The 26,962-nt window shown below is 47.7% G+C and overlaps 3 protein-coding genes across 6 annotated transcripts in view; 1 reads left to right on the top strand and 2 right to left on the bottom strand.

Annotated features, from left to right (window-relative positions):
- Positions 1 to 21,612, top strand: part of Fkbp1b (FKBP prolyl isomerase 1B) — a 24,041-nt gene extending 2,429 nt beyond the window's left edge. Inside the window, exons 2-4 of one of the 4 annotated variants that reach the window (XM_087216612.1) lie at positions 1,002 to 1,049; positions 6,866 to 6,978; positions 18,748 to 21,612. In XM_087216612.1, the coding sequence (XP_087072738.1) occupies positions 1,002 to 1,049; positions 6,866 to 6,978; positions 18,748 to 18,816 (230 nt within the window). In that variant the 3' untranslated portion in view covers positions 18,817 to 21,612. Of the gene's footprint in view, positions 1 to 1,001; positions 1,050 to 6,865; positions 6,979 to 7,994; positions 8,635 to 18,747 lie in introns of those variants that run through there. The other 3 variants (XM_004839088.3, XM_087216611.1, XM_087216613.1) reach the window with 3 other exon arrangements.
- On the bottom strand, positions 10,193 to 19,379 carry Sf3b6 (splicing factor 3b subunit 6). The gene is made up of 4 exons (XM_004839087.4): positions 19,188 to 19,379; positions 15,712 to 15,830; positions 10,618 to 10,756; positions 10,193 to 10,447 (listed from the first exon to the last, which is right to left on the bottom strand). The coding sequence occupies exons 1-4, from the start codon at positions 19,215 to 19,217 to the stop codon at positions 10,358 to 10,360; spliced, it is 378 nt and encodes a 125-aa protein (XP_004839144.1). The 5' UTR covers positions 19,218 to 19,379; the 3' UTR covers positions 10,193 to 10,357.
- Positions 19,884 to 26,962, bottom strand: Tp53i3 (tumor protein p53 inducible protein 3). The gene is given in 9 exon segments (XM_087215992.1): positions 19,884 to 20,056; positions 20,059 to 20,137; positions 21,460 to 21,523; positions 22,159 to 22,165; positions 22,412 to 22,442; positions 22,444 to 22,625; positions 23,897 to 24,162; positions 25,614 to 26,124; positions 26,908 to 26,962. Coding segments are annotated over 9 exon segments (1,368 nt in total).

Below are 26,962 nucleotides of genomic sequence, written 5' to 3'. Positions count from 1 at the left end.
TTCCAGCCTCAAGGTCTGTGCACTGGCTCCTCCCTCTTCCCTGAGTCCCACTCACATGTCACCTCCTCCAAGAGGCCCTCCTGGGCTACACTTTTTAAAGTTTTCTGTCCACCAGATCTCCAATCTTCCTTCCTTCCTTCCTCCCCGCCCCCCTCTCAGATTGAACTCCAACTTTTGCCCTGAGCTACATTCTCAGCCCTTTTTTATTTTTACTTTGAGAGAGGGTCTTGCTAAGGCCTAAATTTTCCAGGCCAGGCTTGCAGTTTTGGTCCTCCTGCCTCAGCCTCCCAGAGTGTGTTTTCTTTGGAGGATTGATCACAATCTGTAATTATCTTGTTTGAGTATTGTTTGTCTTCCATATGAGAATGTAAACTCCCAGAGCAGGAAACTTGTCCATGTTGTTCACTGCTTTAACACTTGGATCAGGCCCAGGCCTGGCACAGAGTGACCCAGTAAGCAGTGAAGAGTGATTGTGTTTCTTCATCCTTGGTAGCAGCCATCACTCTGCATTATAATCTGGGATTTATGTGTCTGTTTCTCTGACTTCCTCACGAGTCCACACATTGCTCTGCACCTCTGGAATCTAGTCCAGGCCTGGCATATAATAGGCCATGCTTAAATGTTTGTGAAATAGATGAAGTAAAAGGGCAATCAGAGAAAAGGGGAGGAAACCAGTGACAAAGTTCAGATCCAGGCCAGAAAGCGACTAGGTCATGGACAAGAATGTGTGCCCTGGGCTGAGGATTTAGCTCAGTGGTTCCGTAGCTTGCCTCACAAGTGCAAGGACCTGAGTTCGATGCCTGGTACCAAAAAAAAAAAAAAAAAAAGAATGTGTGCCCTGGGGGCGTGGTGGTAATGTCAGTACTTGGGATGCAGAGGCAGGAGGATCACCTTGGTTTATCCTTCTCACACGTACAAAGAATGTGGTCACGAGCTCATGATCACTGCCACAGGTGAATGCTTTCTCTAATCCTCCCTCATCTTCCCTTGTGCCCCTGTAGGAAGGACATTCCCCAAGAAGGGCCAGACGTGCGTGGTGCACTACACAGGTAGGCCGCCCCCCGTCCCGAGGCGGGCTGTCCCTGAGCTCTCCACAGGCATCTGTCCCCAGATCAGACTGCAACTCCCGTCCAGAGTGCCTGCTGTCCCCAGAGGCCATTCTTGGTGGCCGCCTCCAGTTGAGTCAGGCATCTCCAGTCCCCATCCCTCGATGTTTGGAAATCTCTGGAAGCTCCGTGGACCCTCTACCTCCCAATAACCTCTCTTCTCATCCTCCTGTGTCCTTCGAGGGGGTTGGCTCCTCAGGATTTCCTGCTTCTCTCAGAAACAGACCGTTCATTTCAGCCTGCTGTTCTTGGGTGCAACTGTGCCAGATGCCTGGCTGGGCACTGGGGACACAGAGACAGAAGGGAGGACTCCTGCCTTCATGGGGGCGCTGGGAGGGGACGGGGAGAGGACAGATGGACCCTGCGATGCTCCGGTCAGTGATGTTGGGGAGACGACAGTGCCGCTCTCTGGGGCTCGCTGGAGGAGCCCAGAGGAGGTCCCACATCTCTGCCACCCCCTCCTGGATCTGAAGGCCAGCTGGGCCAGGGACATTGCAGATGAGCTGGCAGGAAGAGCACGAGCAAGCATGTGTTCCAAGGGAGATGAGGGCTCTGCCTTGTGACCTGCTTCTTGAGGTAGCAAACTTGGTGGGTGACAGCCACTTAGCATGCAGCAAAGCCAGCTTAATTCCTGGGACATATTTTTTTAGCAGTTCTTGGGGCCAGTGTGAAGCAGCAGGCTAGTGCGGATATTTCCCAGCAGTTGTGTTGCCAGTCGCTGATGTCAGTGGACTGGGGCTGTTTTATCTCCTCTTGATGTGGCCTAATTACCGTAGGGCCACTGAGGCCTCTGGCTGGGGTAATTGATTTATATGCTGTACATGTTGTGAGCAGACGAGTACTTATCACATTACTGAAAGTACAACATCCCTTTGCAAGTCTTTTCACAGTATCCATAGAGCAGGCCATGTGCATTAAAGTTACATCAGCTCTGAGTGCTCTGGTCTTATCAAACACAGCAGGAGTCTGTAGGGGACTTTCAGCCCGGGGATTTAGCTCAGTGGTTCCAGTGCCTGCCTCGCAAGCGCAAGGTTCCGAGTTCAATCCCCAGCACACACACAAAAAAAATGAACATTAATTTATGGGCCAGGGATTTAGCTCAGTGGTTCCGGCGTCTGCCTTGAAAGCGCAAGGTCCCGAGTTCGATACCCGGTACCAAAAAAAAAAAAAAACAACTCTGTAGGGGACTTTCACTATTTCTTGCAGTCCTCGGAATGAAACACAGGCCCTTGCACCTGGTAAGCAAATGTTCTAGCACTGGAGCTACACACCCTAGGCCCTGTATGGGACTTTTGGTGAGGCTTTTTTTTTTTTTTTGGTATCAGGAATCGAACTCGGGACCTTGCGCTTGCAAGATAAGCGCCAGAACCACTGAGCTAAATCCCCGGCCCAAGGCTTTTGAAAATGAATAGATACAGCAAAGAATATAATTGAAGATGTATAGCCTAATAATAATAATATCATTGTTACTAGTAGTATTTATATAATAATAAAATAATAATTATTATGTGATAGTAGGGATCAAACTCAAACACATGTAGGCAGCCACTTTACTACTAAGTTACAAGCCAGCCTCCATGAATCTTTCCAGAATGATAACACTTATTTACCCACCATGCAAATAAACACATAAAATATTCCTAGCACCCCTGGAAGATTTCCCCATTCGCCATCCCAGTCATCCCCCCCGAAGAGTAATGAATACTTGATTTTTCTCCCCATAGACTGGTGTTTTTGAACTTCATGTAAGCAAAATCACAGAATATGTCGTCTTTTTTTTTCCAGTACTGGGGATTGAACCGAAGTTTTTGGGCATGGTAGGCAAGCAGTTCACACTGAGCTACATCCCCAGCGTTTTTTTTGGTTTTTTTTTTGGTATCAGGGTTAAAACTCGAGTCCTTCCCAGCCCTTTTTTAAGAGAAGGACTTGCTGAATTGCTCAGACTGGCCTTGAAGTTGCAATCCTGCCTGGTCTACGGCCATACCATGCTGAATGCGCCCAGTCAGATCTCAGTCCTGCCTTAGCCTCCCAAGTAGCTGGGATCACAGATTTCTGCTGCCATAGCCCGCTAGTATGTATTCTTTGGTTTTGGTTTTTCTTTTCTTTTTTGGGGGGGGGGGGGTTACCAGGGATCAAACTCAGGACCTTGCAGTTGAAGGCAGGCACAGTGCTACTAAGCTAACTCCCCAACCCCTGGTTTTTCTTTTTTGAGATAAGGTTTCATTATGTAGTCCAGGCTGGCCCTTATTGACCTCAAAATTGCAATCCTCTTGCCTCAGCCTCCCTAGTCCCAGTATAACAGGCATATGCTAGTATGTACTCTTCTGTTTGGCTTACTTCACTTAGTATTACGCCTGTGAGATTTACAGAGTGGCATGTTCTTTTTATTCCTCCACAGAATTCATTGTGTGAATGGACTACAATTTATTTATCTTATTTATTTTTTATGTTTTTTTTTTTTTTTTTGCAGTACCAAGGATCGAACTCAGGACTTTGTGCTTGCCAGGCAGGCACGGCACCGCTGAGCTACATCCCTGGCCCCTTCTTTGTTTTTTGAGACAGAGTCTTAGCATGTAGTTCAGGCTGGCCTTGAACTCGTGGCAATCCTCTTGCTTCAGCCTCCCAAGTGCTGAGATTACAGGGATCTGCCACCATGCCCAGCTATTTATCCTTTCTAATATTTAACATTTGGATTATTTATAGTTTTTAGTTACTCCAAATAATGTTACTTTGAAGTCTTGTAACTGTCTCAGTGCACATATGTATACACATATGTTGTTGGGAATAAAAGCAGAAGTGGAGCTGCTGAGGTACAGGGTTTTACCTTCGCCGAGGTTAGCAGTACTGCGCAGGAGCTTGCTCAACTGGCTGTGCCAGTTTCCACTTCTGTCCATAGTGTTTGAACATTGCAGTCACCCTGTATCCTCACCAACAGTTGGTATTGTCAGGTTTTTGTTTGGTTTTGGTTTTGGCCTACCCCGGAGCTGCCTGGTAGTATCTCATTGGGTTTTGATGGGCATTTCCCTGATAAATAATGAAGGCAAGCACCTTCCATGTGTTTACCTCCCATCTGGAAATCCTTTTTAGATCACTCAAATTTTGTCCAGTAAAAAAAAAAATCAAGAGTCACCCTGCCTGTCTGGCAAGTGCAAGATCCTGAGTTTGATCCCCAGTCCTGGAAAAAACAAACAGATATCAGAGCCAGGTGTGATAGCACACACCTGTAATCCCAGCACTGTGGGAGGCTGAGGCAGGAGGATCACAAGTTTAAACCCAGTCTGGGCAACTTAGCGAGTTAGCAAGACCTTCTTTCAGAAGTGAAAAATAAAAGGGCTGGAGATGTATCTCAGTGCAAAGGCCCTGAGTTCAGTACCTAGTACTGAAAAAACAGGTAGTAGAGGGCTGGGAATGTTGCTCAGTGGTAGAGTGTGTTCTTAGCATGCACAAGGCCCTGAGTTCAATCCTCAGCCCCAAAATAAAAAAGAGGTTACATTTGAAATGTGTTTCTTTTTCCTACTGATTTATAGGAGTTCCGTATATATTTTGGGTATACATCCTTTGTTGTTATTATACCCATCCCAAACATCTCGCACTGTGGCTTGCCTCGTGCACTTGTCAAGTATTTTTGTTTATGGGGAATGCTGTGTTCAGTTCAAGAAATCTTTGTCCATCTGTAAGTCATAAAGATTTTCTTCTGTTAATTACTCTGTAGAACCTTTATGATTATTATTCACAGTGCTGGGGATTGAGTCCAGGGCCTTGCACATATGGAACAAGCACTCTTACCACTGAGCTCCACAGCCCCAGCCTGAAGCTTTATTATTTTATCTTTCACATTTGTATCTATGAGTCCTCTGCACTGGATCTTTGTGTGTGGATTTGGTAGAGGTCAAGATTTGATTTTTTTTCCTCTTGTGCATATGTATAGTTGATGCAGCAACATTAATCCAAAATCTCATCCTTTGTCTGATGTGTTGCTGTAGCATCTTTGTCAAGTGAAATAACCATATATAAGTGGGCCTGTTTCTGGACTAGGTGGTTTGGGCTGAACTTGGAGTAACAGCTAACTGTACATGTGGTCTCCAGTAGACCCGGTTGTACCTGAAGAGATTGGAGGATGAGAAAGTTGGCTATAAATTGTGTGAGTTTGTACACATGCATACCCATGTGTGCGTTTGTCCAATTACTTGTCTGTGGGAATGTACGGAGATCCAAATATTTTCTTAGCATCTGTTTGGCCACCAGGGCTTTTCTCTTGAGTGTGTGTGCGTAAGTGTATGTGAGCATGCATAAGTATCTCTGCATATTGGAATATCTCAGCAACCTGTGTGTATGCGTGAGTTTGTATGTGATCTCCTTAGCATCCATCTGTGTGTATCTCTGAGTAGGAAAAGGGTTTTCTCCTTTGCCTCATTTAGAACCCAGGGCAAGAGCCCAATTTATTCTACACAGAAGGTAGGTAAGTCAGACTGTTTCTCTAGCACACACTGAAGTTGTAGAAATTTAGAAGTAAAATCATAGATGCTCAGACACTAAGCTGGCAGAGCCTATTTTATTTTATTTTATTTTTTTGGTACCGGGGATCGAACTCAGGTCCTTGCGCTTGCGTAGCAGGCGTTGAAACCACTGAGCTAAATCCCTGGTCCTGGCAGAGCCTATTTTAAACGTGGAAAATCTGAGGCCCAGACAGAGGAAGTGGTTTTCTCAACATCACACAGTGAGTTCGTGCCAGACTGAAGTCAGAACCCTGTCTCTGAACTTAATAGGCCATGTCTTCTGTAGATCCAGATTGCCTTTTGTCATGGTCCAGAGCTCCCGGAAGAACTTGTGGAGAAGAGTCACTTACAGAATCTCTGATCTCTGAGTGAGAGGCACCAATAAGTGAAAATGGGAACAGTTCTCAGGCTTGGGCTGCTGGGCTGAGATGACATCAGTAGGACAGGCCTCTCAGCTGGAGGGTGAGGGATGCCACCAACTGCTAGAGACAGCACCTAGGTATTCCAGAGTGAAACAGCCATTCGAGTGGGGTTTGGAAGCTACCACTGATTGGCCGGGTCACCTTCCACAGTTCACTGCTGTGGTGGTTGATGGAAGTTTTGGGTGTTTCATTTTGGGGAAACCTTTAGGCAGGGATTCAGTGTGAGGCTGGAATGTGAGAGAGAAGAGAACTTTAGGCTGAGGAAGCAGCATAAACTTGAACTGGACAGAGGAATTTAGGTGTGATGTGGGAGGACGTGGGAGAGAAGGAAAGAGCAGGGAGAGGGCTGTTGGGCAGGAGAAAGTAGTTAGATCTGGAAGTGCCTGTATGTGTTGTAGGCATTTGGATTCAGCCCTGGGGAGCTGTTCAAGTGTTTTAAGCAGGGCAATAATATGACTTGATTTCTGTTTAAAGAAAAAAAGTCTGGATGCAGAGTGGAGAATGGAATGAAATAAGGGCAGAGCATAAAGGCCAGTTAGGTTGTTCTTGTCCACACGTGAGACGTGATGGTGGCTCGGTGAGATCACAGGGTGGTGGGGGAATAGGGATGGAGAAAACGGGATTCCAAAGAGATGTGGGGCTTGGTGATGGCTCCATGTGGGAGCGAGTCCGAGGGATGTGTCCAGGCATCTTGCTTGGGCAACAGTTCGGATGGAGAGGTTCAGGAGAGGAGCAGGTTTGTGCAGAAGAGGAATTCCACTTTAGATGTTTAATCTGAACTGGTTGTCAACTCACGACCCCAGACAGCTAGCTCTTTTCTGCCCTGTTCTTGCTTTGACAGGAATGCTCCAAAATGGAAAGAAGTTTGATTCATCCAGAGATAGAAACAAGCCTTTCAAGTTCAGAATTGGCAAACAGGAAGTCATCAAAGGATTTGAAGAAGGTGCAGCCCAGGTAGGGTGAGAATCCCTCCCCCTCTCTTGGGCCACTACTGCTTTCGCTCCATGGGCCAGAGCACGGCAGCGCCACCTAGTGTTTGCTCCCGGCTGTGTCCCTACCCCTTCCTGGCCCGCATGCCACCTTTGTCACTGGGCCCCCTCATGCCAAACACATCCCCTTCGGGTGGCTTGGAACTAGTGGGAGGCCAACCAGCTGCCTGAACCTGAGGCAGCAGAAAAGTCAGACTGGGATAAGCCAAGAAGGCATTTAAAAATTTTTTTTTTAAATAATAATTTTAGGCATATAAAAAATATTGCAAAAAATAGTAAATTTTTATATAATTTTTATCCAGCTTCCCCAGATGTTAACATCTTACATAATTATAGCACAGTGACCAAAACCAGAACACTGACAGAATATTATTAATCGATTCAAATTTTTTAATTATTTGAAATTCAACAATTGATTTATTCAGATTTCACCAATTGTCCCACTAATACCAAATAGGTTCTTTTTTTTTTTTTGGTACCGGGAATCGAACTTGGGTCCTTGTGCTTGTGAGGCAGGAGGTGGAACCACTGAGCTAAATCCCTGGCCCCCAAGTAGGTTCTTGACCTACGGTGCTGAGCCCTGGTTCAGGCTCTTCCTCTGTGGTCTGTGTGGTCAGATGCTCCACGCCAGTGGGTCTCTTCGCCCTCACCACCTTGCTGTGGCCCTTCCCTTTCCCAGAACCTCTGCTCCTGTCACCTTCATAAGTGCATAAAGCCCCGACTGTACATTCTCCATAGGCTTCTTTAGGAGAAGGTAAGGAATTATGAACAAATGTTTGAGCCATGCATTAACTGAATAACCAGCAATGCTGTCGGATGAATGAATTTTGAGACTATTACTGTCCCACAGAGAAGTCTCTGCTTTTTTCAAGGCAGAACTTACAGCTCTTTGTGCAGTTCCAGTGTGCCACATAGAGGTCATCTCGGGTCAATTACCATGATGTTTGCCATAGTTATCTTACTTTTTTCTTTTAAATCAAGCCGGGTCCTCTTTCTCCTCTCCCATCTGCCCCCATCCCTGCTAGATGAGCTTGGGGCAGAGGGCGAAGCTGACCTGCACCCCTGATGTGGCCTATGGAGCCACGGGCCACCCCGGTGTCATCCCTCCCAATGCCACGCTCATCTTTGACGTGGAGCTGCTCAACTTAGAGTGAAGGCAGGAAAGCACTCGAGGTGGCTGGAGACGGCTGCTGCTCACCCTTCCGGCCTGCTCTCCACTGGGACGGCTCCTCCTGTTGGGGCTCTTGATCAGTGTGCCAACCTCACTGCCCCACAGCGTTGCTCGCTTCTCCGCCCAAGTTGCTCTGTATGTGTTCATGTTCTCGCGCATCTTTGCTTGAGGAGACTTCGTTTGCAGATTGAAACATTTCAGGTTGTACATTTTGTGTGATGCATGTAGTAGCCATTCCTGATCACAGAACGGATTTGCACAATCTATACTGCCTTACCGTCACTTAAGCCAGACACAAGGTGCTCAGACACGCAGTGTACATGGTGTACACAGAGGGACTTGAGCCAGTTACCTTTGCTGTCACTTTCTCTTACGAATTCTGTTGGCTGCTCACGTAAACAATGTCCTCTTTGGAAATAATATGTAAAATAAAGGCTCTGTGCTAGATAACCACCTGTCCTTCTCCTAAGTAAGAAATGCTCTACAGAACACACAAGCCAGTTGCCCTTTGGGAAAAGTGGAAAGGAGCCTTCCAAGTGACTAGGAGAGTTTAGTCACATAATAGCTGTCATGGGAACACTGTGTGAGGTGCTGGGGACCGTGCTCTGTCCACTTTTAAATAAAACCACCAATCCTCTAGGCAAGCCTGCAAGGCAGACACTACCTGCTACTCATCTCACGGGCTTGGCATTCTGCTCTGTGCAGCTAATCCCACAGCCTAGCAGTCTCAAATGGGATCTGAACACTTTGTGCAACTGTGCAATCTCTCATTTGGAGTAGAGAGATAAACTCCCCTCACCCAGATGGTAACATTTTGTCCGAGCAAGTGAAAGTGTGTCAGGGTGTAGAATAATACCCTCACTGGGAAGTCACTCTGGAAAAGAATTATGATTGTGAACCTGTTCTCACCTGTACTGGTTAGTTTCATCTAGATCTGCTCTAACATCTTTGGGGCCTGACTTCTGAGAAGAACGTGTAATTCTGAGCTTGTTTATATACTGTCAAAAAGGGATGAGTTTCACTATGTTGCCTAGGCTGTCCTCTAACTCCGGGCTCAAACGATCCTCTTGCCTCAGTCGCCCAAGTAGGTGTGATTATAGGCTTCACCGTTCAGCCTAGATATACTGCTTATTTCTACCAACATTCCCAACTACTTGGGAATCCCATTAGTTGTTTTTGGTACCAAGGGTCAAACTCAAGAGCTTGCACTTGTGAGGCAGGTGGCAGCAAAACTGAGCTAAACCGGACCCCCCATTAGGATTTAAAATCAGCCCTTAATGGTGTGGGTTGTGAGCAGGTTAGAGGACCCAGGACAATGTGGCTAAAAGACTTTACTTTCAGTTGGTCTAGGGCAGTGATGGAGAACTTAGAGCCCACTGGCTTGCCATAGGTACGCCACCACTAGCCTAGGGCAAGAACGCCTCCTGGCTATCATCAGTAGTAGGTGGGCTGCAGATATGAACCACTTTGAGTGGCTCTATATGGTATATAATTTGTTTTTTGAGACAAGGTCTCATTATGTAGTTCAAGCTGGCCTTGAACTATGTAGCCCAGGGCAGCCTCAAATTCACGGCAATCCTGCCTCAGCCTCCTGAGTGCCAGAACACAGGCACACACTACACTTGGCCAGAGGAAAAATTTAAAACTTAACTTTAAACTGGGTGTGGTGGTGCATGCCTGTAATCCTAGCTATTCCAGAGACCAGGGAAGAAGATAGGGAGTTGAGGCCAGCCTAAGCTATATAGCAAGACCCTGACTAAAACAAACAAAAAATGGTAAACTCTTAACTTTAGATTATGAAGAGATCATTATGGGTTGACATTCAGTAAATACCAGGACTGCAAGTTCCTCTCATGGCTGAGCACTGGGCTGGACACTACAGCCATTAAGGAATATAAAAAGACTTTTGCTCTCAAGACACTTGAGGTCTAAGCCCAACTACAATCCTTCATATGGTTCAAATGGTTTTTTCCTGACATCAAACATGGGGGAAAAGAAAGCACTGAGATGTTTTACAAAAAGGTAAAAGTTTATTAACATAATATACTCTAATATGCATTGAAGTTTCTTTTGAACCTCTAGAAATCAGGATATTCAGTATTGATTAAAAATTTTAGGGAAAAAAGTGACAGTGGTCATAGGGGTGCTTTAGTCCAAAATGAAAATGCGGCACTTATTTTGGTGGATCCGTGTTGATGCCGTACTTCTCCTTGAGAAGTTTCAACTGTTCCTCCTTCTTCTTGGTGTCCATCTTCTGAAATGCCTGGAAGTGTGGCAAGCCCCAAAGTTAACATTCCAACCTACAGCTGCATGAATCTCACCAGTACCACTAGCCAAAAGAGGAAACTGACAGCACACGTTTCTCCCCGCACATACAGTTCTACACGGATTCTCAAATGCGTTCACCATGTGAGGAAAAACTGCGATACTTACCCTGTTGGCATTATAGTACAAAACCACAAGATATCTGTTGCAGACGTTGAATCCTGACAGGTGGTCACACGCGTTCTTGGCATCAAAGATGTCTTCATAGACCACATAGGCTGTTCCTCTAGTTTCAGGTGTGTTCCCCCTGCAGACGTAAAGTGAACATAACTAAAATACACAAGCACTGATAACTGAATTAGAGAACAGTCTTTTCTTTGGGGGAGGTGAGACAGGGTCTCACTATGTATTTCAGGCTGGGCTTAACCTCGCAGTGATCCTCCTGTCTCAGTCTCCGGAGTGCTGGGACTATAGGCATGTACTACCATGCCTGGCCTGAGAACAGTCTTTTGACTCTATCAAATACATTTTATTTAAATATTTTCAGGTCAGTGTGAAAACCTTCAGAGGATATAAACATTATGGATAGATATGCTGGAAAATCCTATAATTTCTTTAGGTAATTCTGTTTTCATATTAAATAACATATCTACAGATTATTGTTCTATCCGACATATAAAGAATACAACTACCAAAGCACTAGCAGCAAGCAAAGAACTAGCTTGAAATTTTGGGACAGTCTTTGTATTGTTCAGACTTTAGCCGTGAGCCGCTGCTCTGCTGGAAAATGCAGCTCCAGTGACCAGGGTAAATCCAGCGTCAACAAAGAATTTGGAATTTAAACTAAGAGAAGATGATTTATTTGAAGGTGGAGAAAAAGAGGGAGAGAGAGATGAGCTACTTGAGCAGGGAACACTTGAAAGCGAAATACTCATGGGCTTTCTCTGCAGCTCCTTTTATTGAGTTTCTTCTCCCTGTGTAGGCTCCTGGAATCATTGGCTCCATGGCCATCTTTGGTCCTCCCCTTGATATGGGTGGGGACTTAAGGACAAACAGCTTAGGTTTAAGTATTAAGTAAGGTGGTTTATGTTGATCACCCTACTTGCTGACCTCCCTGAGCTTAGTTTCTTTGGCTTTGGCTTTCTAATTGCTGGAGCCTAATTTGCAAAGGCAGAAGTCCCTGCCCTTAATGAGTCTCTCCATTAACTTCCAACAAAGACTGAGGCCTTTATCCTATCTTTTCCCTACCTATGGGGCCCCTGTACCTGTATCTTCATGTGCATGCTTTAGCCTTCCTGTTTCTCCTACTAAGTATACTGAAGCTGGGCATGGTGGCACACACCCGTATTCCCACAATTTGGGAGGCTGAACCAAGAGGATTTCAAGTCTGAGGCCAGCCTGTGTGACACGGTAAGTCCATGGCTAGCCTAGACTACACAACGAGATCCTGTCTCAAAGAATAAAACAAATAAAAACACACAAAGAAAATAAAGTACTGGCCCTCGAGAGAAGCATTATACATTCATTTTTTTTTTGGTACCGGAGATCGAACTCAGGACCTTGCGGTTGCGAGGCAGGCGGCAGAACCACTGAGCTAAATCCCTGGGCCTGCATTCATTTTTATAATCCAAGCTCTAGTGTATTGCATAGCCCTGTCTAGCTTCTGCTAAAATGGGAGTACAGGTGCACCTATCTGTGAGCCAGGGCAGAACACTGGCAGGGAGCTGGAAGTGGAAGCCAGACCTTCCTCACAGATACAGGGCTGCTTCTTGGTGTAGGTGTCCCTTGCACGTCCACTTCACAAGCCTCCTCTGGGAGAGGAAGGGAGGTGTGAGGTACAACAGGAGCACTGAATTGCAGGCAGTACAGAGCCAGGGACTTGTTGGGGACAGCAGGCAGAGGGCCCTCTCTGCCCATGTTCTGGTGTAACACAGGTAGCCTTGCCTCTGTCTGTGTTTCAGCCACACGGTACAAGTGTGGATGGGGTCAAGGCTGTGGGCTGACGCTGCATCTGTCACAGTCCCTGCACGTGGTCAAGGAAAGGAAGCAGACCCATGATAAGGGGAGCATCTGCCTAGAATTAAAACAGTACTCCAGTCTGGGCCCTGCTCAGAGCTTGTGCTTCCTGTAAAAGGGGATGGAGGGGAGGAGAAGGGGGTGTAAAAAGAATTAAGATGTGCTATGTAACGTACCCACTCCCATGACGATAATCATTACATACTACACACACACTAATAAAAGTTTACAAGTTAAAAAAAGGAGGGAGAGGGGCCGAGGATTTAGCTCAGTGGTGCCACTGCCTGCCTTGCAAGCCCAAGGTCCCAAGTTCTATCCCCAGTACCAAATAATAATAATAATAATAATTATTATTATTATTATTATTTAAAAAAGGAGGGAGGGGATGGAATAGGGTAACTGGAGAGTCCCAGTGCCAGCGAGTGAGCTAACCTTTTAGGCTGTGTGGGCCTGTTGAGGTGCTTTATCATACTCTGTACTGCCTGGCAATAGTATTAACTATTGTTTTTGGGGGTTTTTTTTTTTTTGGTACCGGGGATCGAACTTGGGACCTTGCGCTTGCGAGGCAGGCGCCAGAACCACTGAGCTAAATCTCTGGCCCAATAGTATTAACTATTAACAGTTTAATCATTCTCAAGAATGTAAAAAAAAAAAACTCTCATAGGTTTGGTGAGCATGGTGGCACATGCCTGTAATCCCAGCACTCAGGAGACTGAAGCAGGAGGACTGCCACAAATTTGAGGCCAGCCTGGGCTATGTCGTGAGTACAAGGACAGCCTGAACTACATAGTGAGACTCTGTCTTTAAAAAAAAAAAAAAAAAAGTAAAAGAATGTATTAGTTATGGAAGTTGAATACTGTCAAAAGTAAAAAACTTAAGTAGATTTTAATTTTTTTTTTTTTTGGTACTGGGGATCAAACTTGGGTCCTTACACTTGCGAGGCAGGCGGCAGAACCACTGAGCTAAATCTCTGGACCGATTTTAAGTTTTTTAAGGGCAAAGCTGATCTTATTCTTTACTTTACTCCCATAATCCCATGCATACAGCAACCGCTAACATCCATTTGAAGGGGAGAGATCTCCTTTCTCCTATCAATTCTTTTATTCTTCTCCAGGAGACTCTTTTCTTCCTCTTCAATAAAGAGAGGTCCTAACCCCATTTTGGTTTCGCAGTGCTGGAGTACGAACCTTGGATGCACTAGGCAAGCACTCTATTACTGAGCCAAACGCCCAGCCTCTACCTCACTTAAAACATGCCCCATCTTAAGTGTCCCAGCCCTGAACATCGACCTCATAGCTCAGAAATCTCAACATTTCTATGGTACTACACATGGAATCCAGTCAAGTACTCCACCACTGAGCTATACCCTCAGGTCTTTTTATTTTGAGACAGAGTCTGCTAAATTGCCCAGGCTGGCCTCAAACCTGTCATCTTCTTGCCTCAGCCTCCTGTGTGGCTGAGATTAGCAGGTGTGCATCACCAGACCCAGCTATAATTTAATGTTTTGGGTTTTTTTTGGTACCGGGGATCGAACTCGGGTCCTTGCGCTTGTGAGGCAGGCTATAATTTAATTTTTAAAAGCACATATTTGGCACATGTCATATAGTGTCACTACATTAACAATATTTTCTTTTCCTTGTTTTGAGACAGGGTCTCACTATGTAGCCCAGGCTGGCTTTGAACTCACAGTGATCCTCCTGCCTCGGCCTCCCAAGTGCTGGGATTACAGGCATGCACTACCATGCCTGGCCTATTAGCCAGGCTTTTACAGTGCCTTCATAAATTAATCACAACGCCATTTTCTATATTATCCATTTACTCATACCTTGAGTGCTTCCCACATATCAGGCACGACAAGTGCTGTCAAGATAAACCAGAAAGAATGCACAGTACCAGCCCTGGAGGAGCTCCCAGGCTGCCAGGAAAGAGTCACAAGGCCAAAAGCAAAGCCATGTGGTAACTAGTAAGAGAGCTGACTAGAAGGTGCTATGGGATCATGGAGACAGGTGCCCAATGCATGTTGGGAAGAAAATACTCAAAAATAAATTACTTTCAGGACCAGGGGTTTAGCTCACTGGTTCCAGCGTCTGCCTCACAAGCGGAAGGACCTGAGTTCAATCCGCGGTACCAAAAAATAAATAAATAAATAAATAAACTTTCATAGACACTATATAATTTGATCCAAAATAAAATTCTTTTACAACACTAGGTTAGAAAGACTGTATATCAAAGATAATTGAAGTTCAGATAGGTTAACTATTTTGCTCAGTTTCACATGACTAGCAAGTGCTCAATGTCTGAACCTAATATCCAATCTAGTACATTTATCATGTTGCCTCCACATTAAGAGACAAAAGGACACCATCTAGGTTATCTTACACAGGAAGAAAGAGAAAACCAAAAATACTAGGCACTTGTTATGTAGCTAGGAACAGGGTCTTACTAGAATCTGGTCTCCTGATCCCCAAGTCAGGGGCCTTTTGCATACCACTCCTTCTATCTAGAACAGAGGTTCTGAGTCTTGAGTGCACTATCCCCTGGATATAGGCAAAATGTGCATGTTCTTCTATGGAGAGGATCCAGAGCTCTCATCTGGTGCTCAGATGAAAAGACAACTGGTCTTAACAGTTTCATTCTAGTCCCTATCAGAGTACCAATGATGGTAACTTCCAGCGTCTGTTTCACTCTCCTGAGGGATGGTGACCATTCAAGAGAAGGGTTATGGGATCTCACAGTCCAAAAAACTAGGAAGGAGCCCTCAGATCATAAAGGAAAATTTATTAAGAACTATTATGACTAAAAATAAAAACTTGAGCTGAGCATGGTGGTGCACACCTGTAATCCCAGCACTTAGGAGGCCAGGAGATCTCGTTTGAAGCCAGCCTGGGCTATACTGTGAGACCCTGTCTCAAAAAAATTTTTTTAAATCTTTTCAGGGGGACTCTTAACCTATTTCTTGTGAGGCTCTGGGTTCAATCCCCAGGACTGCACAAAACAAACAAAAACTAGAGGGACCCTTAAGTGGGATAGGCTATGACACTGTGTAGGATGGAGGTTCAATTTAGTCAGAGTTTATCATTAAACACTGTGTGAGACTAGAAAAGTACTTTTCTTCTGGGCCTTGGAAGTCTCACCTGTAAGAGACACCTCAGCACTGCACATCAGGGGGCACCCTTGCTATCTGAGATTACAGATTTTGCAATCATTTTCTTCAAATGACATTTCAAAAGTCTCAGTAAGACTTACACTCTGATCTGACGAATAGGTCCATACTTCCCAAATATATCATACATTTCTTCAGCTGTGATTTTGTATGGCAAGTTTCTTATATATAAAATTCGATTAACTTCAGGAGGAAGTCGAATCTAAAATGAGAAATATGTAGTCATTATAATGGAGGCAAAAGTGCTACAATTAAAAAGAAAACCTCTCATGATACATAGTACAAGGCCAAGAGTGAGAGCTACAATATGGTGCACCTAAGAGTGCTATGCTTTCAGAGCCAGGTGTGGTGGCACATGCCCGCCCGCCCGCCTGCCCATCCGTAATCCCAGCACTTGGGAGGCTGAGGCAGGAGGATCACCTAAAGTTTGAGGCCAGCCTGGGCTACATAGTGAGTTCAGGGCCAGCCTGAACTACAAAGGGAGACCCTGCCTCAAAAAACAAACAAACAAAACAAAAGAATGCTTTGCTTTCAGAAAAAGTGAAAGAGCACTGGTTTTGGCGAGACAATTAGTAGGAACTAAAAGGAGATACAGTACAGTACTTCAAAATCCAGGCTTTTGGTCACTACAGTTTAACCAGGATTTCCAATTTCACTTAAAAACTATTGATTCCTCAAGCATATAGGAAAAAAGGGAAATGTTCTTATTTGCTAGACAGTAAAACTTCCACTGATGACCCTTCTGTGGTCTTTCAGGAACCTGTTATTTCAATGGCCTCTTCTCTCTTGTGTCTGGACGCTTTCCTTCCCACTGGATTCTCTTACTCCTCACGTGACCAGGTGCTCATGTCCTGCCAATCCTTCAGAAAACAATACATGCATTTAAGTCCCTCTTCGTGCATTCAACAAATATTTACTAAGTGCCTTTTCTGTTGACACCAGGTTAGATATTCGAAATATACAGTGAAAGCCAGGGACAGTGCTCATGCATGTAATCAATTTGGTGAGACCCTGTCTCAAAATTAAAACTAAAAAGGGCTCAGAAGGACACCAGCCTTGAGCTGGATCCCTGGTACTGGAAGAAAAAAAAAAGTAGGGGGAGAGAAAATACATAGTGAAGAGAAAAAAGAGAGAAGATAAGCTTTCTGCTTTCTCTGAACATAACAGCTCTGTTATCCTATCTTGCTTTTCTTTTTTTCCTTCAGACAAGCATAAAGAAAAAGAAGTCTGTATTCACTGACTCATTTTCTTTTTTCTTTTTTTGTACTGGGGATCGAACTTGGGACCTTGTGCTTGCAAGGCAGGCGGCGAAAATACTGAGCTAAATCCCCAGGATTATTTTCTTTACTTCACTAACACCCAACTAAGCTTTCACCCCAGCACATTGCTACAAGTGCTTTTACTTACTAAAACCTTTAATTTCAATGTTTGAGTCTCAAACTTTCTCCAGGCTTCTGACTCTTTTTTTCTTTTTCTTGAGACAAGGTCTCACTCTGTAGTCCATGCTGGCCTTAAACTCTCTCTGGGGCCCAGTCTGGCCTTGAACTCACAATCTTCCCACCTCAGCCTCCCAAGTGCTGGTATTACAGGTGTGTACCACCACACGTGGATCAAGTATTCCTTCCTAACTCTGACTATTTTTTCTTAAGTCTTCTTTGATACTAAACTATGTTGTTCCACAAGACTTTACCATTACTTCACAAGACAGGGTTTCACTATGTAGTTCAGGCTGTTCTTGAACTATGTATTCCAGGCTGGCCTCGAACTCACAGCAATCCTCCTGCTGAGGCTCAGACTCCCAACTACTGGGATTACAGGCCATTACTTCTTTCTTGATCTGTTATATACCCTGCCTGACTCTTCACACTTTGGGGGGGGGGGTACTGGGGATGGAACTCGGGTTCTTGCGCTTGTGAGGCAGGCGGCGGAACCACTGAGCTAAATCCCCGGCCCTCTTCACACTTTTTAATCTAAACTGATTTCTCTCAAATATGTATCTCCCACCCAAATCTCCTGTTAACATACACAATTACATATTAGGCCCAAGAGTCCTCAGTAACTATTAAACCGGCAATCACTTTTGACATTAAGCTAAGTATTATATTAACGGAAGAATAAGAAACTTAATCCCTGTCCTCAAACTGGTACTGCTGACAAATTAAGTTTTAGTTCAAGATTCAAGGTTAAGTTTAAATAGACAACACCACTAGACAATCATAATATACTTCTCTAGTAAATATGTTTTCTCACTCTGCAAAAACAGTCTCATTTTTCTCCTCTCCTCACACCTTACCACCATCACTCCCTCTACAGCTGAATTTGGTTGTACACTCCTCCTTGCCCAGCCCAAAAGATCACCCTGGCTCTTGGAGCTTGGAGAAGACAAACAGGACCATGTGATAAGTACTTTATACTCCTATTACTGTACTGAACCTATCAAACTGTGTTTGTCTCTATTCACTTACTTTCAGTTATGATGCCAACACTTCATCTACTCAAAACCTTTACTTCTATATTTGACCTTTCTTCAATATGTTTCTCTCATTCTACTGGAGCGTTTTCACTGCCATACAAATAACTTTATGTCTACATTTGAATCTTTTCTTATCTGTTTGCTTCTTTTTTTGCTAAGAATCTTTTTTTTTTTGAGACAGTCTCACTATATAGTTCAGGCTACCCTCGAACTCATGACGACCCTCCTGCCTCGGCCTCCCAAGTCCTGAGACTACGGGGGTACACCACTAGGCCTGGCTTAGATCTTTTTTTTTTTTTTAAGCCATCTCTCACCTAATTTCTCTACTCTTCATTTATATGAAAATTCACGCAACTCTTCGCTGTCTTCATTTATTCAACCTCCATTTTTTTCATCCTACTGCAACCAAATTTTCATCCACTGAAATTACTCCTCTCACCAAGGTCACCAAAAATCATCTCAACGCACACTTATCTGCCTTCATCTTAATATACTTCTAAGAGTCTTACAGTTGCCTACTCTTTCTTGAAATTTTATTTTTAGAAGGTTTCCGTGACACTCTACTCTCCAAAACGAGGCCGTAAGCGGGGCTTGTCTTATTCACTGTCATGTTCCCATCCCTAAAACTAAGGTCTGGATCTAACAGGTCAATAAACTGCTGGATCACTTGGCATCGCGAATGTACAAAGCAGTTGTTCCAAAAATGTTGGATTGATACATGAACGAAAGATCCCAAACTCCACGGTGTGACGAGAACCTCAGGCTGCAGTTGCCGGGATCCAGTTACTCACCGCGTTACCATTTTCTCGTCCGTGCTATTGACTTTTAGGTCGAGAAGAGTCTAACGCCAGGTCTCACGGACAGGTTAAACCGGGCCGGCTGAGAGCCAACGCTGTCCCCGACACCAGGAGGCGGAAAGGGGGACTCGAACGGGGTCCCCTTGAGGATGCACAGGCAGAAGCCCCTCTGAAGGGACAGACATTCAGGGCTTCCGCGCCCCGGGGACGGAGAACAACAGCGCTCGGCTCCACCCCCCGAGTCAGGCCCCGAAATCCTCGCCCTCCTCGGCAAAGGCCCGGTACTCACGTTCGCCCTCTTGGCCGCTTGCATCGCCATCTTGCTGGGCTGATGAGTTTACCGCAGCAAACACTGGAACTCCCCGGACACCGCCGGAGCGCGCTTGCCTTCAACGGCAAAACTGCGTCAGATGTGGACCACACCTAGGCTCTGTCGGAAGCGGCTACAGCACCGCCGGAACTCCGCCGTCTCACGGCGGTCGTGCTGACACGGATCCCGCCTCGAAGAGATTCCCAGGGCCAAACTATTAGCCGGAGATCGATGTCAGGTCGGAACGTGGAAAGGGGAGCACCAAGACACTTCCGGCTACTGGACAGGAAGGGGCGGGGATTCCTAATGGGGCGTGGCCTGCGGAGGCGGCCCGAAGCGGGGGCGGGGGCTGAAGCGCGAAGGGCGGTGTTGGGCGGTGTTGGGCTGGGCCCAGGGGAGCGGCGGGGCCTGCGGCCACGTGCCGGGACGCGAGGGTGAGCCTGGCCCTGTAACAGGGCCCGTGCGCAAGGCCGGCCTCCAGGGTCCCGGTGCAGGCGTCGCGCTGACACCGCTACCGTCCCCGAACCCTTGGGCATGTGGAGCCTCAGCCGATCGTCCCGAATCCCGCCGCCCGGGCCACGGCGCCGCCCCACCCCCCACCCCCGCGCTGGGGCCACCCACAGTGCGCCCAGCCCTGTAAGGCCGCTGTTTATTTACTTAGGGCCTTTACAGTAATCAGTGGGCGAGGCGGACCCGGGAGTGGAGTGGAGTCCTCTCCCTCAGCTTTGGGAGGGCCTGGGGTGGCACCGCCTCCTCCTTCACCGGGACAGCTTTGCCCACGTTCCTGCTGGCCTCTGTGTGCTGATGGGGCGCCCGGACCTCAGTCACCAGCTAGACGCTGTCCAGACCGGGAGTAGGCGTTGGGGGCCCTCCTTGGAGAAGTGTGGCAGAATTTGCCCCGTGAAAGCTTTCACCAGCATTTGCTTGTACTAAGATAAGGAAAAACAAACCAGCCTGATCTCTAAGAGGCCTAAATCTGTCACTCCCCATGCTGCGAGCCTCAGTGCGCTGTTACATTGCACACTGTCTCATTTCCCAGCATGCAGGTGCGTGTCCCCACACGTGTAACCTCTCCTCTGTAGCAGGAAAGACTGAAGGCTGGAGTAAAATACTAGTGTCACTGACAGCCTCAGGACCATTTTCCAATAAAAGTGCCACGGAGGAGACAGACAGAGCAAACGGAGTGCTTAAATTTTGCTCTCTCACGCTCTCTCCCGGGAGGTAGAAGCCCCAGGGTGGGAGGCATTCCCAAGGCTGGCTCTGGCTAGAATGCCACACGGAAGATTCTAGGAACATATAATCTGTTGAAGGTAGTGTAGGACTGCATAACTCTGTAATCATAAAAACTCCCCTAGCCCCAAATGTGATTGAATGTGAGTAAACAGATAAAGATGCTTCTTAGTTCCAGGACACTAGATAAGATCCCTATCAGCCATAATTATCCAACTCTTTGTTCGGGACACCACTATCTATAGAACAATCTACAGAGCATCTGCTGACTATCAGTAGATGTCAGGCTAATTAACATACAAATGTAAGACCACTAAACCTTTGTTCCTTCTTCTGTAAATTTCGCCTGTTAACTTCCCTGCAAGCCCCTATAAAAAGAGCCTCGGACTCTGGACTGACGCCTCTCTAAGCTACTTTGCTTTGGGAGTGCCGTCTGGCCAGACTAAGGTCTGTTTCGCTTTCCAACTTGTCCCGTGTGTTCCTTCTCGGGTGTTCTTCGCTGCAGTCAGCTCCTTGGAGCATTTGGTAAGGCCCTTGGTCTTACATTCTGGAGGCACCGCTGGGATCCCTGGGTGTGCTCCACTTCAGCTCCTTGGAGCATTTGGTAAGGACAGCGGTCTTACAGTAGAACCTTGCAAAGAATCCTGGAACTATTGGAAGACTTCCTAATATGGCTAATGCTTTGTTCATTCTGGAGAGAGAGGGGAGAGAGAGGGGAGAGAGAGGGAGAGAGAGAGAGAGAGAGAGAGAGAGAGAGAGAGAGAGGAGAGAGAGAGAGAGAGAGAGAGAGAGAGAGAGAGAGAGAGAGAGAGAGAGAGAGAGAGACTCTTTCCAAAATGCCAAGGCTTCTGTTGACCAATCTCAGTTCTCTGAAATTGGATCACCTATTTATCCACAAGGTGGCAGTTTTCTTCGTAAGCTCCCTAACCTGTAACCTAGCTTTCTTTCTGGGCATCATGTAAATGAAACACACTTCTCTGAGGAATAATTAAATCCAATTTTCTTTTCACTCACGACTCACCTTTTGGTCCCTGGATCTCAGCGGACTAGCGATGAGCCTTCCTCGTTTAAAAAGTAGTTTGGGGCTGGGGATTTAGCTCAGTGGTTTTGCTGCCTGCTGCACAAGCACAAGGACCCGAGTTCCATCCCCGGTACCAAAAAAAAATACAAAACATTATTGTAAATGGAGTTTAGGCAACAAAACACTTATCATAGGATGTATAATGTAGTTCATTTTCTATGCTCTCCAGCCACAGCAAGAGAGTAACAGGGCAACACCGTGAGCTAGTTCCGATTTTCACCGCCAAAATAAGTACAGTCCTACTGGCACCCGGGCACAAGCGAGAGGAGAACAGAGGAGGTCCACCTAGGCTACAGGGCAGGCTGGTCGTTCACTTCTAAGTTAGGAAGTATCCACACTAGGTTATAGAATCATCGGCTTGTTGCACTTGGGAGGCTGAAGCAGGAGGAGTGCCATAACTTTGAGGGCAGCCTGGGCTATATAGTGAGTTCAAGGCCTGGTCTACACAGCAAGACCCTGTCTCAAAAAAACAAAACAAAAAATAAAATAATAGGTTTGCTAACTTTGCTTTCACCTTTTCTACTCCTCTGACAAATGGAAAGGGATCCAGATTTGACTTTTGATGCAGAGGGATGCACATCTACTCATTCATTTAGGGAGTCCTGCCCCCACCTGCCTAAGACCATCTCCGGGTCTTACAGAGGAGCTGGTTGGGAGGCAGAGGCCCTAGATAATCCCAGGCCAACGCCGTGTGGTTATCCAGTTTTTAAAGCCTAGGTGACTCAGCGCCAAGAATGCAGTGGGCCTACTTTAGAACACTAGGATTTGGCCAAGGGCAGCTGCAGTGTTTTCAGTAGAGCCAGGACTGGCCTGGAGCACTGGTGACCCTGGGGCTGGTAAGGATTTTAATTCTCTTTTAAATTCCTGCTGAGACTCAGAAGCAGTTGTTTACCTTTGATGAATTTTAGCGTTGCTTCAAAAAAAATCTTCTTCTTTGTAATTGAATCCAGCAGCTGCTCCAAGATTTTCTGCCATCTGAAGTTTGTGCTGGGAGCCAGCTGTGATGAGAGGAATCGCACCAGCCCTCTGGGCCGGCTGGACAGCAGGTGTGCCCACCCCACTTGACCCTGCATGGATGAGCACAGGCTCTCCAGCCTTAACATCTCCTGTGACAGAAAGAACAGGCACCGTTCTCTCCACTGTCCAACTGCAGCGTGTTCCCACACAGAATAATTCTACCACAACCACCTGACCCTCGGGCCAAATCCCAGGTCCCTTGTTCTCTGCAGGGAGCACATTCATAATTCTGTTTTGTCTTATATGGCTGTGGTCAGAGTGCGACATGACCTCTAGAAACAGGGTTATTAGCAGCCACATCTTTTGCTGTTATACATGATACCATAATGCACATTTCTGACTTACATACATGAGTAAGTAGGAACAACCCCCATTCCTAGTACACTATGTGAAGCCAGCCCTCTTCAGCCTGTTTGAAACTGGCCTCACTGACCCGGGCACCACACGTAGGCACCGGGCTCCTTCACCCCAAATGATGCTTCATGTATGATACTTCTTCCTCACAATGGAAAGTGCTTTTCCACTGGCTTTGCACTGAAGCCTGACAGCCTGGCATTCAAGGCCACCACAGTCTGGCCGAGGCTTCTCTTTCACAAATGACAGTAGTCATCCTTCACTTCTAAGTAGACCAGCTGGCCTCACCTTGATATTCCTTCTTGGGCCTCCGATGCGCCTTCTGTCCATTACAACTCTACCTGCCCTTCAAATCCTTCTCTTCCAAGAAACCATCTCAAAAAAAAAAAAAGCCTTCTCTGACCACCCTTGCCCACTCCAGTGTTTCCATCTCCAGCTTCAACTGCAGTTAAGAGACAGGACCACCCTTCTGAACTTGTTGGTGGTTTCATCCTTGTGCATGGGTCATCTTCCCAGTTACATGGAGCTCTCTGAAGTCAGGGACAAGTCTGCAGAGGCTTCCTGAGCTAAGCTCTTGGCTGGCCTCTGTGTGATGACTGGGAGGAATAAAGGAGACAACTGACTTGCCCCTTCAGGTTTTTGTTTTTGTTTTGCTTTTCGAAGTGCTAGGGAATCATACAGCAGACCTGTGAGCATGCCAGGTCACCACAGAGCTACATCCCTATCCTACCCCTTGTGCTGCACCAGGCCCCAGAGAGCTCAGCATGACTCTGAGCAGCTGGCCCCACTGCTGGGCCACAGTGTTAAGATGTGCCCAGGACTTCTATCTCCTGACGACCCTTAGCCTCCACATCAAGCCACCCGACACGGTTTGACAACTTGATGTTACTGGTGGTACAGCAGGGCAGGGCTCTGGGGCCCAGGTGCCCGGAGAACTTCGGGTTTGAGGAGGCTGTTCACAGGGAAGCCACACCAAGCTGCACAAGGTGAGCACAGTCCTCCTTACCCAAGAGATGTAACAGCTAGAAGGCAGTGAGCCAGGCCTCTGGGATGGCTGAAGCCTGGAGCAGCATCAGTCCCTCAGGTATGAGCATGAGAAGCCCTTCGGGGATGGAGACCTACTGAGCCCGGCCTCCACCATGCAGCAGAGCCATGGCTGAGTCTCCAACTTTCCACGGCCCCTGGCAGCCAGGTCCCAGCTCTGCCACATGTCCTGATGCCTCAAGTCCCAAAATGCTGCTGGTTCCCAGGGGTGGCACATATTGCCCGTCTCTGCAGACAGAGGGATATACAAGGGGATGAGCATGGTCAGAAATCTGTGTCATCTCTTCTGGCTTCTCTTCCAATATTCTGTCTCAGAAAATTCAGGATGAAGCCTGGTTCTGTAAGGAAAGGAAAACGCGGGAAAATTTGTTTTATGCAGACAAAACACTGTAAATCACATAATCAATGTTATGTCACAATTGATGGGGTCCTTAGGTATTTTTGTTTGTTTTTGTTTTTTGAGACAGGATTGCACTATGTAGTTTCAGGCTGGCCTTGAACTCACTATGTAGCTCAGGTTTGCTTCAAAACTCACAGCAATCCTCCTGCCTCAGCCTCCTGAGTGCTGGGTTTATAGGCATGTGCCTCCATGCCCAGCTCAAAATACACTTGGTTGAGCCCTTAAATGTTTATTTTGAAAAATTCCTCCCACATGATTCTGATGTCCATTTCTTTTTTTGTGGTACTATGGACTGAACCCAGGGCCTTCACACTGAGCTAAACTCTAGGCCCCTTTTTATTTTTAAATCTTGAGACTGGGTCTCACTAAATTACCCGGGCTAGGTTTGAAGTTAAAGTCCTCCTGCCTCAGCCTCCCAAAGAGCTGGGATTACAGGCGTGTGCCACCAAATCTGGCTCTATTTCTTTATCTTTTCTTTTCTTTCTTCCTTCCTTTTGGTTTTTTGAGACAGGGTCTCACTATGTAGTTTAGGCTTGCCTTGAACACACTGTGTAGTTCAGGCTGGCCTTGAACTCAAGGCAATCCTCCTATCTCAGCCTTCCCAGTGCTAGGATTACGAGGGTGGGCCACCACACCTAGCTTCCGTTTCTTTATCTTTTTTGGACCCCCACCCGCGTGGTCTCAGTACTGGGGCTTGAACACATGGAGAACTAAACTATTTCTCCAGTCTAAGTTGCCCCAGCTGGACTTGAACTTCTGATCCTCTCTCAGCCTCCAGCTGTCATTACAGGTCTGCGCCGCTAGGCGCGGCTTGGTGCACATTTCCGCCGGTCGGGGGTCTAGCAGACAGAAGAAAATCCCCCCGCCAGTTCTGGGACCCTCACAGCGGGAATGGGTAAACTCTGGCGACACGAAGACCTCAACTTGAATCCCAGCGCGGATTCCTCGTGTGTGGGCACAGAGCTGCTGCCGAGACCTCAGCTTCTCCGTCAGGTGAACTGGGCTGTCTGGGTAGAGCACAGCGGCGAGCCCGTGCGCGGCGGCTCCGGTCTGCGGGCCTGGAGCCGCGCCGACTGTGGGTACACGCAGGGCGGAGCTGCCGTGCAAGCCCAGCGCTTTGTGGGTGTTTGTGCTGCGGTGCTGGGGACGAGCCAAGTTCTCGGCACGCTAGGCAAGGCTGTCCCGAGCCACCGCAGCGGCCCAGCTCCTCATTTTGTGCAGCCGAAGAGGGCTGCCGGGCCCTGTCACTCCCGCGAGTCCGCGCGCACCTGCGCCGCACCTGCCCCTCACCTGGGGCAGGTCTGCCCCGTTCAGGCCGCTGGCCGCCACCTTCCGGAGGACTTCACCCTCCCCCGGGCGCAGCCGGCCCGCCTCCTTCAGGGAGAGGTTTTCGGGTCCGCCCGGCTGTGGAAGCGCACAGCGAGCAGGTTCCCAGGACGCAGTCGGGTCGGGGGGCGCCCGGCCGCCCGCACGCAGCGCCCCCTGCAGGCCGCTCGCCTCTTGCCAGACCCCGCCGGCCAGAGCTGGACTGGGCGGAGCAAATGGAGCCGGCCCCGGAGCCCACGGGAGCCACCGCCTCACCCTGCTCGCGTGGCGCCAAGGTGCCGGCTCCCGTAGGTGGGGCGGCGGCACCCAGAGCCCCGCACCGCCTCTGCCAAGGCCCGCCGGAGGCTGGGCCCGGCCGCCCAGGGGTGGGGCCGAGGGGAGCCAACCTGCAAGGGTCCTTCTCTTCCTTTGTGAAACGCAAGGCCAAGGACGCGTGAATCGGGTCTTCTTTTCCCAGTCCTTCTCTCGGGAAGGCAGGAAATGGCGAGTCCAGCTCTCACTGCAAGGAGCGCAAACTTCTCTCTTGATCGAAGTAGGCCCAGCCTCGACCTAGGACCAGCCTGGGTCGGTTTTCCCCCCAGACGCGCCACGCTTTCAGCCCATTTATGCTGTAGCTTCGGCGTCCTGAGGACAGGCATCTGGGGGTGGGGGTGCGGAGAGCACCAGAACAATTGGGGTGGGCGTCTAAAACACAGCCTTGGGGTCCTAGGCTCCCCGCCCGCCCGTGCAGACCCGGGCAGCGGTGCAGTCCCAGGAGGATGCCGCGGAAAGAGGCAGTTTGGAACGATTGAAACCTGTGTTGGGCTGAGAATTGGCTCAGTGGCAGAGCATTCGCCCAGCATGCAGGGGTCCCCTGGGCTGATCCCCAGCGCAGGGGCGGTGGTGGGGGAAGGGGTTCTACCACCAGGCCACACCCAGGTGGCCTGACCTTGGCGCTACTGACCTCTGGGGCTAGGCAGTGCTTTGTTGTGGAAGATTGCCCCGGGCGCTGTAGGATCTCTCTGGCCTCCACACACTAGATACGGGTAGCACCTCCCGCCTCACCCAGTCATGACAATAAAAAATATTTCATGGAGGAGCTGGGGATTTAGGTCAGTGGTTCCTGCGCCTGCCTTGCAAGCGCAAGGACCCAAGTACGATCCCCGGTAAAGAAAAAGAAAAAGAAAGAAAAGCAGGAGCAAGAAGCGTCCCCCTCGAAAGACTCTGCTTCCTGCCTGCCGTGGGGTAGGCGGCTTTCTTCCCCACACCTGCCACGATGTTCTGCCTCCCCACAGGCCCAAAGAAAAAGAGCCAGTGGACCAT

Source organism: Heterocephalus glaber, unplaced genomic scaffold, assembly GCF_053883595.1.
Source record: "Heterocephalus glaber isolate CG9 unplaced genomic scaffold, H.glaber_assembly_v1.0 deba00001457, whole genome shotgun sequence".
In the NCBI taxonomy this organism is placed as follows: Eukaryota; Metazoa; Chordata; class Mammalia; order Rodentia; family Bathyergidae; genus Heterocephalus; species Heterocephalus glaber.
The sequence above is the reverse complement of the archived record's forward strand: the minus strand, read 5'-3'. Positions and strand labels throughout refer to the sequence as shown.